We start from the raw sequence: 12,808 nt of genomic DNA, 5'->3' as shown, positions 1-12,808 counted from the left end.
AACTACCACGGAAGAAAAAAAAAAAAAAATGGTGCCCAGGTAGAAATTCACTGGGAACATTCTTCTTTACAAAGACTCACAGTAAATCCCATGGCCTCAGAACTGGAGAAGGCCCTCTCTCTTGAATGGGGGCCCTACTGCCCTTGCCTCCACCTGCCCCACACAAAACCAGAGCGCCTCCTCCCCCTAAAGCTTTGCACACACAAACCAGGTGCCACCCAACTGCAGGAAAAGACCATGACCTAACTCAGCAGGGAAGATTTCTAGAAAAGGGTTCTGGGCCTGGTGCCCCAGAGGAAGGATTCTGGAGGGAAATTTTTCCATTGGATTCCATCATCAGAGACAGGAACTCAGATCTTCGTTTTCCACTTCCTTTTCTGTGGTTTATCTATTTGCTGTGACGGATACCAGAAAACAGCTCTCCCTGGGTCTTAGGGAGATATCGGTCAAGTCCAAGACCAGTGGTCTGGCTGGACCTCAGGAGGCTACCTGGCTAGATGCTACAGCCCGTGTCCTACTCTGCATCAAATCACGTGGAGGGGCTGCTGCTCAAGTTTTAGGAAGAACGAAACATAAATGATGTCCTTAGTACCTATAGAACCCACCCTAACCACATAGAGGAGGGTCTGGCCATCTTCAACCTAGAAGATCATCTCTATGTCACGTTCCATGCCATAGTGGAAGTTAAGTCACGACCAGGTTGCGTGTGCTCTACCCCTGGGTCAAGAGACACACTCTCCACCTTTCTCACCCTGAGCCTGTCCTCAAAGAACAGAAACCTACATTTGCAATCTATTTGCCCAACGAAAGCATGTACTCCACAGCTGGGACAGAAAGCCACCGAGGAAAGCCGGCATGAAGTGTGTAACTATTCCAAGCCCTCCTAGCACAGAAACCTTAGGCAGTGCATGCTGGAAGCTGAACTGGTACAAAGCTTTAGGTCACACTCCGTTCAAGTTCTAGTTTTTCCTAAACCTTTGCATGGTAATTAACAGTGCTGCAGGAAGCAAAAAGTTTCCACAGGAAAAGGTAATTCTTCCAAGCTTATCCCTCAGTGAATGGGGATAGCTCTTAACGATCCAACGGTCCAGCTGTTGGTGGGAGGCCAAATCACCCTTGGGGAACAAGGGATGGAGACGCTCAGGAGGCTCTCGCCCTACAAATGGCCATGCCACAGTGCCCCAAAACAGTGATGGAGGACCCCTGTCTCATGTAAGAAAAACTCTAAATTCGAGGCTGCTTAACCTTAGACCCGGTGAAAGGTTCCATCTTGCCAGAAGCAAGGACGCAAAGTTATTTTTTTTAAAAACTTACACAGACCTTATTTCTTTCTAGACATCCAGCTCCTGTATATACCCTCATTGCAGAATGACCAGAAGTGATCAACTTTGAATGACACACCAAATGCTGAGAAGACAATCATCTCTCTCCCCCTTTGAACTTCAGCAGGACAATGACCAGAAGATCATTTCGATTATTAAAAACTGAGGTTTCCAAGGTGCAGATCCCAAGTATGTCCTGGTGGCTAATGCCAGAGAGCTCCAAGTCCACACACATGTGAAAAGCAGGTGAAAACACGTGATACCCCTCCTGACCGTGTCTTCCCATTCATTGCTTCTTAAGGATCTAGCAAAGCCAACCTCCAATTCTAGGGTGCATCGAAATCACCTGGACAGCCTGGAAAACAATCCATGCCCGCCCAGGCAGGACCCAACTGCACTGGATTTTCTTGGGGGTACAATCAGGTATCCCCATTTTTCAAAGCGCCCACACCGCAAGCTCCCACAGATGTGCAGCCCAGTCTGAGAACCATAAACGTTCACGTGCGCACCTTGCCTTCCTCGGTCAAGGCAAGTTACTAACAAGGTCAGTTACTAACAGAGCGCGCAGCCCAGGGGCGGGCGCCCGGACACCGCCGCAGCTCCTACCTATGTAGAGCGAGGAGTCCTTCCTCCGCACGTGGTCGTCGATGTAGGAGACGCCCAGAGGCTGCACGGGGGTAGCACCGATGCCCAGGAGCACCTGGGCCCCAATGAGCAGCAAGTACATCATGTTGGTGGCGGTTCGGCTGCGGCAGATGAGGTCCGGGTCGGGGCCCTGGTCGCCACCCGAGCCGTTGGCGGCGCAGACGTCGCGGCCCTCGGCGCCCCAGCGGATCTCGCCCGCCTCGTACTTGTACTGGTGGGTCAGGAACTCCGGCAGCGCCGACAGCAGCGCGCCCAGGGCCATGACGATGCCGCCGCAGCCGATGAGGCGCGGCCGGTGCCCGCGCGCCCCGAAGTAGCTCACGAAGAGGATGAGCGCCAGGTTCCCGATCTCGAAGCTGCTGGCGATCACGCCCACGTCCGCGCTCTGCAGGTTGAACCTCCGCTCCAGGGTGGTCAGGACGCTCACCTGCGGGGTGCAAAAGGAAATCTCAAGGCCAGTGCTAGCGCACGCCACCCAAGAAACAGCCCCCTCTGGCCTCGCGGGGCGCCTGCGAGCAGGCCCTGGCCCCTCTGCAGTGTTTCTGGGAGGCAAACGACACCTGCGACAACCGACTTAAACCCGAAGAGTCCGAAAAATATTTACTTAGTAGGATAACTAATTCGACGGCTGAAGAATTAACTTTCCCGCTGGCAAGGAAGTTTTTTCTTGGCACCTGTTTCCATCCTGAAAGGTTCTGCCTGTATTTGGGAAACACAACTGCCCTTCCCCACACGTGGCCACCATCCCGTGCTCCTGGGCAAGCCCTAAGTCCATTTTCACCCGCTCCCAAACTATACCCTATTTAGAAACTCCATGCCTGGGGGGTGCAGGGGTGGGGGGAGGGCTGGGGGCTTTTTACTAGGACGTTAGCAAATCCTACCTGAAGAAAACAAAACAAAGCCCTAGTTGGCAAAATGGACAAGCTGGATTAGCTCACTGGGACAATCATTAGCTCCAGTTACCTCTGGAAATTTCCCACATACATTTCCCTAGAGGCCTTCAAATAAATATGACTTGGACTGTTCTATGCCCTGCTGCCCTGCTAATGTCCCCTGATGGAATATTTTTAAGACTTTCCCCACCTCTGTACTCTAGTCTGACCTTCACCTGTTTTACACATAGTAAACCTCCACGGTGGCTTGGCAATGCCCCACCCCCCGACATACACACACAGAAAAGTGAGGACACCTGGCCTCAAGATGCAACCTAGCAGACAGACACATAACACAGCTACAATTCAAGTCCCTGGATATTACCTTCACGCTACAGCCATCACAGGAGCAGGGTCAACAGGAGACGCATTATTTTAGGGCTTTTGAGCTGGGGGGGAATGCAAATGGCCCTGCCTCCTGCTGTTTGTAGGTTCCACATGGGGTATTATCAGTGAGAGTCCCTGTCTTCATGGGAGGTTGGATAGACCTAGCTGGGCAGGGAAGTACACTCCAGGCTAAAGAACAGTGAGCAAAAGTTGGTGGCATGATTTAATAAAGGAGTGGAAAATGGTTGGAAAGGTGGATTGGTGACAGATTAGAGAGCCACAGATGCCACCCTAAAGAAATCAGCCAATCCCGTGCAGTGTGGTGGAAAAAATGCAGCGCACGGAGACAGGAACACCTGGTTTGAATCCCAGCTATTACTCCCTTAATTAGCTCTATGATTTCGGTCAAGTTGCTTCATCTGTCCAAGCTTTGATTTCTTAGTGAAGCAGGAACAGGAACATCAACCCAGAAGTGTGTACATGAGGGTTGAAAATAATGAAAGGTCCGCTAGCAGACAGCAGCCTTTCCATACCTGGCAGGAGAGCCTAGGGAGAGGAAGCAAAGCAGTGGGGTGCAGAGCCAGGACTCCAGGGCCAGAACATCTGGGGCCATCCTGATTCTGAGACCTCAGGCAATTCACCCTATGCTTTCATTTTCCCATCTATAAAATGCGGACAGGAACATATAGGGTTAAGTGCTGTAAAGGGCTATCTATACTACTGTCACTTATCTATGGGCATCGGGCAACATCAAAGCATAAGAGAGGATGCTAGGTGTGGCCATCATGTGCCAAATGGGCCACAAACAAATGGAGAGAGGAATGCCAGCAAACTATTAACGAGGAGAGAGGAAAGGCAAAGTCAGTAAAGTGGCAAGAGAGATGGACGGGAGAATTTGAGAGGCTTGCAGGGGCCGACTTCTCTCTCAGAGACACTCTGGGCTGCAGGCTGCTAAGGACTGGGAGGAATGAGAGTTCTGTGGATCTCGCCTTCCACCAAACATATGAACACGTGCCCCGCTGCCCAACCGCACGCATCCACAGCCTCTGGCCATGGGCACACCCAGCTATACCCGTAAGGATCAGCAGGTCTCTGTGCACCTTATGAAAAAGAAGAGTAGCCCAGGGATTCTTGCCAACCTCATCTTCAACCCCACATGTTCAAACAGCCTTCTTCAACCCAGGGCTTCTCAAAGCTACCTTCAGACTAGAAACACTTGGAACGCTTAAGAGCTCAGATGCCCAGTCCCTCCCCGAGCTTCTGACTGAGCTGGTCTTGGGAGCAGCCTGGGATTTCGTGACAGTCCCCAGGTGACTCAGCCCAGGGTCAGCAGCGTGGCAGTAATGCAATGCCGCCCACTATGATGGTCTGTCCTTCGGCGCTGGCCCTGGGGCGGGGGTGGGGGGTGGTGAGCTCCGTAGAGCAGTGTTCTGACACTGGTATTGGCCACAGGACATCTGCATCCCCACTCTTGCCCACATTCTGATTCTGACTCCCATTCCCACTGCACTTCCTAACCAAGACAAGGCCAGCTCGCAACTCAGTCGGCCCCCATTGTGTAGCTAGTTTAGTTCTCAAACACCAAGTATTTGCAACTGACAAGAAAAGAAATTTATTAGCCAGTCTGGTCTCATTAAACTGGTTTTCAAATACTCCTAAAGAAGTTCTTTCTGGAAGGTCTGGGTAAGAAAAACAAAGGCTCCCTTTAGTCACTCCTTTGCTTTGTAACAACAACAACAACAAAAAAAAAAAAAAAAAAAAAAGGCATGATGGGATCAGTGCTCTAGCAGAGGCTTGTAATAGGGAAAGCTGTGTGGGTGTGCAGAAGCCAACAGTCTGTCTGCCTGGGAGGTTGGGGGGCTCCAAAAGGCTTCACCCCAACCTTTGTGCTGAGCCTTGAGAGATGCCCAGAAGACGTGGGTGCGGGAAAGGAGCCGGAACACATGGCACTAGAGTGCCCTCGCGCCTGGTGGGTCTGCAGCCTGGCGACCCCCACGACGGGAGTCAAAAGGACAAAAGACGTGGGCGGGCAGCAGGTGGGAAGGTTTGGAGCAAAAGCTGTTTTTCACTCCCGCCACAAGGCTTAATGACATAAATATTAGGCGGCATATCTGAAACAGGACAACAGCGCTGTTTCAGCAGGTGTGACCTGTCATAAAATATCACACAGGTGTGGACATTTATGATGACATAAGGATGGTGGGGATGGAGACAGCTGTAGGCAAAACAAAAAACTAATCAGCTCTTCTAGAGAGCTGGTGTCCGCGCCTGCAGCCACTCGTCCTGCCTCAAGCCTGGTCTTTGGAAAACCCACAAGGGATGACGGGACATGGAACGGTCCTCACCTCCTTGACCTGTGGCCTCTGAATGAAGCCTTAGCCCTGCGAACCTCCTGAAAAGACGCTTTGTGGATCAATTAGATCAGAGGCTAAGGTCTTCACTCACTTAAAACACAATTTTGAGAAGATGAACTAATTAAGTATGCATGAGGCCATAAAACCCACTTGTGGCTTTTATGTGGCAGTGAACAATCCAGCGACGAGAAATACTGTGTGCTAAAGGGAACAACTGTCTTTACTTAATGGGCAACAGAACTGATGGCAAACGTCTTGGTAATTAGGGACGAAGGAACCGTAACTCCAGGAGGAAAAGGAAAGTGTCCTTACCCTGTGCCAAGTGGATATGAAGTTATTATTAAAAGAATGCAATATTTATCAGGTCTCTACTAACCACGATTCAAAAAAAAAAAAAAATTTGCATTTCGGAATCTCTTGGAACACTTGTTAAAAATACAGCCTCCAAAACAGAGAAGAGACGCAGTGGCCCAAGATTTTGTAGGACTCTGGGGGTCTCGGATGCCCAGCTAGGGCAGAAAACCACTGCTGTTTCAGGGGTCCATCCAGGGGTCCACCCACGTACTCACCATCAACCTTGAACTGTGCTCCTTAACCTCAGTGTGGCAGCAAAATCACACAGAGCAGATCACCGCCCCATTTCAACCTGAGAGCTTATGACGCCTCAGGTGGGGGGGGGGGGGTGGCTGGGAATTTACATTCGAACCAGCTCCCAGGGGATGCTGATGGTGCTCAGGGGACCACGTTTTGAGAACCACTGCTCTACTACACTTCCCATCAACAAACCTCCCTCTGCTCAAGATGGAAGAGGTTTTGTTTGTTTGTTTGTTTTTTAAATTAGACACCAATGGAAAGCACTCCCTCCTTTTCAGCCCCTAAAGACACACTCACATGGGCAACCTGGGGTTGCCTTTTAGGGAGGCTCACCTCTTAGGGTACCTGAGGCACTCCCAGACCAGCTGCAGCAAAGGGGACCCAGCCCAAAAGAGAGCCCTTCAGCCCACGCTGTCATGAACGCCCTAAGAAAAGAGGCACCTGGAGACCATGGTCACGTAGAGATGAACCCTTCCTCACCTTCAAAAGTCAGGAGCTCACTAAGTAAGGAAAGAAGTTCTCCCGAGCAGCCCCGGACGTCAGAATAGCCCCCAGGAGCCTTCCCAGCGGTCTGCCCGTTTTCTTACTCTGGCCTGGGGCGTGGGGCCTGGACTGCAATCACCTGGGGAACCTTTGAAAACACCAGTGCCTGCCCCGCCCCCAGCCGGGGCTCTGATAGCGTCTGGGAAATACGCACCCGAGCAGAGCTACTTTCAAATCTCCCAGAGGATTCTAAGACACAGGCAGGCGGAGGAATGTGTGTGCACAGATGCACCGGGCGGGGCGTGGATGCTTCCCCAGGGCAACGTGGTCATCCGCGTGCAGCGTGGGAGCAGGCAAGCCTCGAGGCCAAATCTGCCCGGGACGGCACGTGGCCGATCTTTCCGCGCCGGTCTGCACCCCGTTAGCAATACTCGCTAGAGTGAGCATTACGAGATCGTGCCACGGAGGACCTGGCACACAGTAGGTGCGTCTGTGAGTTCGCGCCTCACCACCGGTGCGCATGCTCTGTGTGACTTCCAAGTCCCGCCCAGATGCGAGCTCCCTGGCAGGTGCGAGCAACGTGACTATAATTGAGAGACAATCCCTACCCGGTGGGAGTTTATCCTCTGGGGAGAGCAGAAAGAAGCCATCGCGTAACAGAGCCTACCAACACAGCCTGCCACACAGGGGAACAGAGAGGCAGAGGGTTTAAGGGAATGAGAGCACGTTTGGTTGCCCGTGAAGAAAAATACACCCAGGATTCTGGGATGCAACAAGGATACACGGGGTGATGAGGGGAGAGGGAGGTTACAACATTCCACAAGCAAAGACCCGCGGGGGGGTGTGGGGGGTACCGTTCAGACAACGCCTGGGACATGGTGGGGGGAAGACCTTTGAGTCTCATAAGATGGTGTGAGGCGAACGTGATAACCACTACACTACGGAAACGAAGCACGCAAGTCTCATAAGATGGTGAGGAGTAATCAGAAATAAAACAATCTTGAAGGCCAGGCTGAGGGTCTGCCTTTAGATCTGGAGGTCCATAGAGAGCCAAGAGAGGTTCTTGAGCAGGAGCAACATTATCCAGGCAGCGGGGCCTCGCGCGGAGTGAGAAGAGCCTGCGAGGGCAGCTATCACAGCAGTACTGGTGGGAAGGGAGGCTTCTGCAGGGTAGAGATGATAGAGCATCAGACAGCGCCCCTGGGAGAGGGCCCAGAGAAGGAGAACAGTGCAGGGCTGGCAGCTGAGGAGGCGTGGACCAAGGAAGGTACAGCAAAGGGACCTCGGGAGAGTCTCTGCTGGCTCAGTCGGGGGCCATGTGAGGGCTGAGAGCGTGGGAAGGCTGGGAAGGGCCTGGGACTGGGGAGAACCTGCATCTCAACACCGGGCTGCCCTAGGGGAACTTGGAGGAAGCTTCTCCCTTAACCTTTGTTGCTCAGCAGCAGGGCCCATGTCAGGAAGCAGATGCAGAAGCAGTCCGGGAGATGCGAAGTTCACCTAAACTACAGTCACATGCGCTATGACGCGCAGTCCCCCTGCCAAACAGGGGCAGCTCACTTTTTCTGCAAAGGGCCATCGAGTAAATACTTGCAGCGTCCGAACCACTCAGCCTCTGTAGCAACTACTCACTCTGCCATCTTGGCACAAAAGCCGCATCCACGGACAATATGCAAAACAGTGGGCATGGCTGCGTTCCAATAAAACTTTATTAACAAAAACAAGCAGTGGGCTGCATTTGGCCATAGGCCACAGATTCCCCCAACTCCTGCTCTACTGTTCTCAGTCAATCCAGTTTGGCAGATTACATTATTCTTATGCCTGGCAATAAACACACTGGCCATTTATAACAAATCTGGGAAGCCCTTCTCTTGCTGGCCTAGGAAAGTCAATCTAGGCAAGGCTGTAATGCAAGTTTATTAATTCCATGAAAGTAATCTGCAAGGCAACTTCAGTTTCTTGTCTGATGTGCCAAGGGCATGTCTCCTTGCAGTAAAGAATGGGATGGTGCAGGACGGGCTGAACCACATAAGCCCAGACAGCCACTGTCCTAGGAGCAGCAGCAATTTCATTGGGTAAACGAGGCACTGTGTGTGGTTTTGTTTTTCATCTGAACAGCAGCTCCTTGGAGCACGTAATTTAGGGCACAAGGGAAATGCCGCACACAAGGCATTCGCTGGTGAATTCCAGGATGTGATGTTTGCAGAACCAAGTAACAGAAGACAACATCTCCCGTAATTGCCCTGGTGGCAAACAGATCGCTCCTCTGCCTTGCAGGTCAGTGGGGAAAAGAGGCATTTAGTCACTGTTGCTACGTTGCTGGCGGATGAGTTAGTCTGTATGATGACCACATAATAAATGGCTGTCCTCTTCCAACCACTGTTCTCAAAAAGCACAGTAAGAATTACAGAGAATCCCTGATTTAGACCTAACTCTGGCCTTCAGCCCTCACCAAAGTCATCAGTACACGTGAAGGGGCAGGTAGAAAACACGAGAGATTTAGGGAGTCAAACATTACCTGTGGGACCTTAGGCAAGGCACTTAACACACCCGTAACTCCCTTTCCCCATCTGTAATGTGCAGATGAAAATCCTGCCCTCACAGCTTGCCACGGGTTCAAATGCAAGGGAAATGTTCTGTATGATGTTCATCACTGTAACAGCAGTTATGCCTGGGGTTGCAAATACGCAACATGACTTTCCCCTTTGATGTGGCAGTGTCCTGGGAGCCCAGTGACTCCCTCTGTACCCGGAACAACCACCTTTTCTCTGATTACCCTGAGTGAGCGTTGCCACCTGGCTGTCCTTAAGTCTTACTGGTCTCTGCTCTAAGCCCGTCTCTGCCATTCCCTATATCCTATTTCATTATTCGCCTCTTTCTCAGACTACTTTCCCCTCTACAACCCGTTTCTTAGCTTCTCTCATCTCTTCTGCTACCTCTCTTCCCTAAATGGCCCTAAAATACAACAGAAACACTTTTTATTGCTCCTTACGTGTAGCGAAATTTTATGTTCAATTAATTCTATGAGAATGTGTAACATTTTAGGATTCTCTTCTAAAACAGAATCTCCGAATTTAATGGCCTCCTACTCATAAATTTCATCATTGATTTTTTTCTGTAGCTCAGTGGTCCATCATGGAAAACAAAGATTCTCCCTCTCTGCAGGGTAAAACTAACAGAACGCTAGTCCACTCTGTAACTGAGCTCCACAGTCAGCATCAGAAATGTCCGCATCAGGCTGTTATTCATAATCTGGGTTTAGCACCTTTTATGACTTCATTCTTTCAGTTCACAATTTATGTGGCGCCCAATCTCTTTTGTTAGAGAAACTTGAAGAACAGCAGGGGTTAAATGATTTCCTCAGCATTCAACCACAATGTTTAGAAGACCAGAGGTAGTCTCAAGAAAGAGATTTCTAACATACTAACAACTTATGCAGGCAAACACCCCCCCAGGCAGAATTGTTTCCACCGAATTAGACTTCTATCGATGCCCTAGGGTCCAGGCTTACCGTCAGCTGAGCTGAAAAACCACACACTGACTCTCTGGGCCATCCAAACGCCTAAACCAGGGGCTGGAGATGCCCTCAACTAGAATCATGGAGATGGCAACTAGGAAAATAAGCAGTGATCACCAAGGGCAAACGAGTCTCAAAGCACAGTCAGTACCCAAAGAAACAGCGTGGTTAGTACCATGGGAGGAATGTGGCATCACAGCAGGCTCCCGAACAGGGTGATATTAACTATAGCCATCTTCAACAGTTTCTAATTTCTTATGTGACATACAGTACTGAAGACCTTACATATGTTGACATATTAATTCTACACTGTGATTCCATACGGTAGGTGATACTGAGAGTATAATTTTACAGATAAGGAACTGGACGCTGGAGAAGATGACAGTCCTGCTGACAGCCACACGGTAAGCAGAGGGAGGGGCCAGGACTGAAGCCCAGTCACTGGCCCCACACCAGAGGGATGGAGCACCCCTATCCCGGCCTCAGTGGAGTTCTCCCCCATCCACATCGTTAAGTAAGCAGGTGGGTTCCATCAAGTAAGCAGAGGCAGTCCCAAGCAATTAGTAACAAACTTGCTTTTATAAAAAGGAAAAAAAAAAAAAAAAAAGGAGGGCGCAGCTGGGTGGCTCAGTCGGCTGAGCATCAGACTCTTGGTTTCAGCTCAAGTCATGACCTCGAGGTCATGAGATCGAGCCCTGCATCAGGCTCCATGCCCAAGTGCCGCCTGTCCGAGGTTCCGTCTCTCTCTCCTTCCACTGCCCGCCCTCCTGTCCTCTGTCTCTTACTGTGAAAGACTATTTAAATTTTTTTAAAAGTTTTAATTATTGTTAAAAGCTCTCCAGGGTGGGAAAGTGCTTTGAAGTCATATATAATTTTGAAAACCCAATGGTGAACAAAGATAAACAGGTTTCCTTACGGCTAGATTTACGAAAGATTCCCAAATGGTAACATTCATTGTTAATCATCCATCAAAGTATACAGTACGTAGCATTTCTTGAAATTCTGCTACCCATTTTTTAAAATCCTGAGCATCCCTGGAAAAAATATGTATCTATTTTCAGAAACACTGGGTTAAGACAGGAGATAGGAGAAATGTGTTTAAGTACTAGAAAAAGGTCTGCTGCTCCAAGGAACTAATTTTTTGGATTCTCCCAGCCTCACCTCCAACCAAAGGCTATCCAACAGTCTGATTATAGCTGCATTTCCCTTTTTGCCTTGCTTACCAGGAATCTCGGACTCAAACCTACCGCCATGTTTGAGAAATGGAAAGGGACGCCAGGGCTGCAAATAAGCATTCCATTTCTTTCCTGGTTTTCCAATCCTACTTGTAATTCCACAGGCGTGTGCTACATACCAAAACTGCTTCTACCAGAAGAGGGTACAAAATCATTACATATACATTCCTCAACAGCAACCCACCGGACGCGTATTTAAGCCCTAATACCTAAGTCCTAAATACCATGATAATCTGTTTCCACTTAATTATATCCACTCAAAGAAATGAACCCACAAATAAGCTGATAAGAAAATAATACGTTCACCAAAGCCTGAGCATCCAGGTACAAGATAAACACAGACCAGAACCAAACAATGCCCATTTGCGCGCAGCGCTGGCTGGAAAGCCTCAAGAAGAAGAAAGTCAAAACTCTGGGGTCAGAGCAGTTGAAGGCAACAATCACACACACTGAAGAGTTCATCTTTCTTAATCTGCTCACACCAGCTCCCTGCGGATTTTGCCGCCCATCTGTCCAGTACATCTCAGGCACCGAACCCCCTCAGCTTCCCTAAGACACGCAGTGACCGACCACAGGAACGATGCATGTTACTGCTAACGTGGGTGCTGAGAAGGATCCAGCCCATTCCCATTTTACAGGGAGGAACCAGAAATGCAGAGGAATGAAGTAATTTGCCCAGGATCACATACCTGTAAGCGACAGTTCCATCTCCTGCTGCCCCATCCAGTTCAGCGCCCCCTCCCCCATGTTAAAATAAAAGTAAACCTGTCACTACCTGGTCTTGCTCGACTGTGAGTACAACAGTCTACCATGTGTTGGATGCATGTTCCCTTGTTCAAGGTGCTGAAAATGCTGGACCAATATAGACCAAACCAGGTACCAAAAGTACCACAGCTGTAACGGCGCAAAGTCATGGAGAGGTTATCATTAGTGTAGGAGGTGACAGCAGTGCCTCGTTCTGTCCAAGCCAAAGGTGGGCTCCTGCTCGCCGGAAAGATAAAGGAGGGAACGCGCTGTAAGACTCCCAGCTTCGCTCCACCCAGGGAAGGGGCATCTCTGCCTTCCACTCGGCAGGTCCCTCCGCGCACCTGCCACCTTCTTGCCCCCTGAACACCTTGCTTCACCTCTCTGCCCTATGCTCTCTTCCCCCCTGCACTAGCTCCTTCTCTACCGTATCCACAAACACGCCCAATTTCCATCCATATTCAACAACTCAAAATCCCCTCTTTATGGATTCACCCATTAGTAAACACGTAGGTTGCTTCCGTACCACAGCTAATGTAAATAATGCTGATAAACACAGGCATGCATGTAACTTCTTGAGTTAGTGTGTTCACGTCTGGGGTGTATATACACCCACCAGCGGACTGACCGGATCATCTGGTAGTTCTACTTTGAATGT

The 12,808-nt window shown here is 50.0% G+C and overlaps 1 protein-coding gene across 2 annotated transcripts in view; it reads right to left on the bottom strand.

Moving 5' to 3' along the window:
* The window catches only part of SLCO3A1 (solute carrier organic anion transporter family member 3A1), a 298,956-nt gene that overhangs the window by 233,585 nt on the left and 52,563 nt on the right, over positions 1–12,808 (bottom strand). For both annotated transcript variants that reach the window (XM_059371628.1, XM_059371627.1), the window contains exon 2: positions 1,929–2,394. In XM_059371628.1, the coding sequence (XP_059227611.1) occupies positions 1,929–2,394 (466 nt within the window). The remainder of the gene's footprint in view (positions 1–1,928; positions 2,395–12,808) is intronic.

This window comes from Mustela nigripes, chromosome 13 (assembly GCF_022355385.1).
Source record: "Mustela nigripes isolate SB6536 chromosome 13, MUSNIG.SB6536, whole genome shotgun sequence".
In the NCBI taxonomy this organism is placed as follows: domain Eukaryota; kingdom Metazoa; phylum Chordata; class Mammalia; order Carnivora; family Mustelidae; genus Mustela; species Mustela nigripes.
This window is presented reverse-complemented; position numbering and strand designations above follow the sequence as displayed.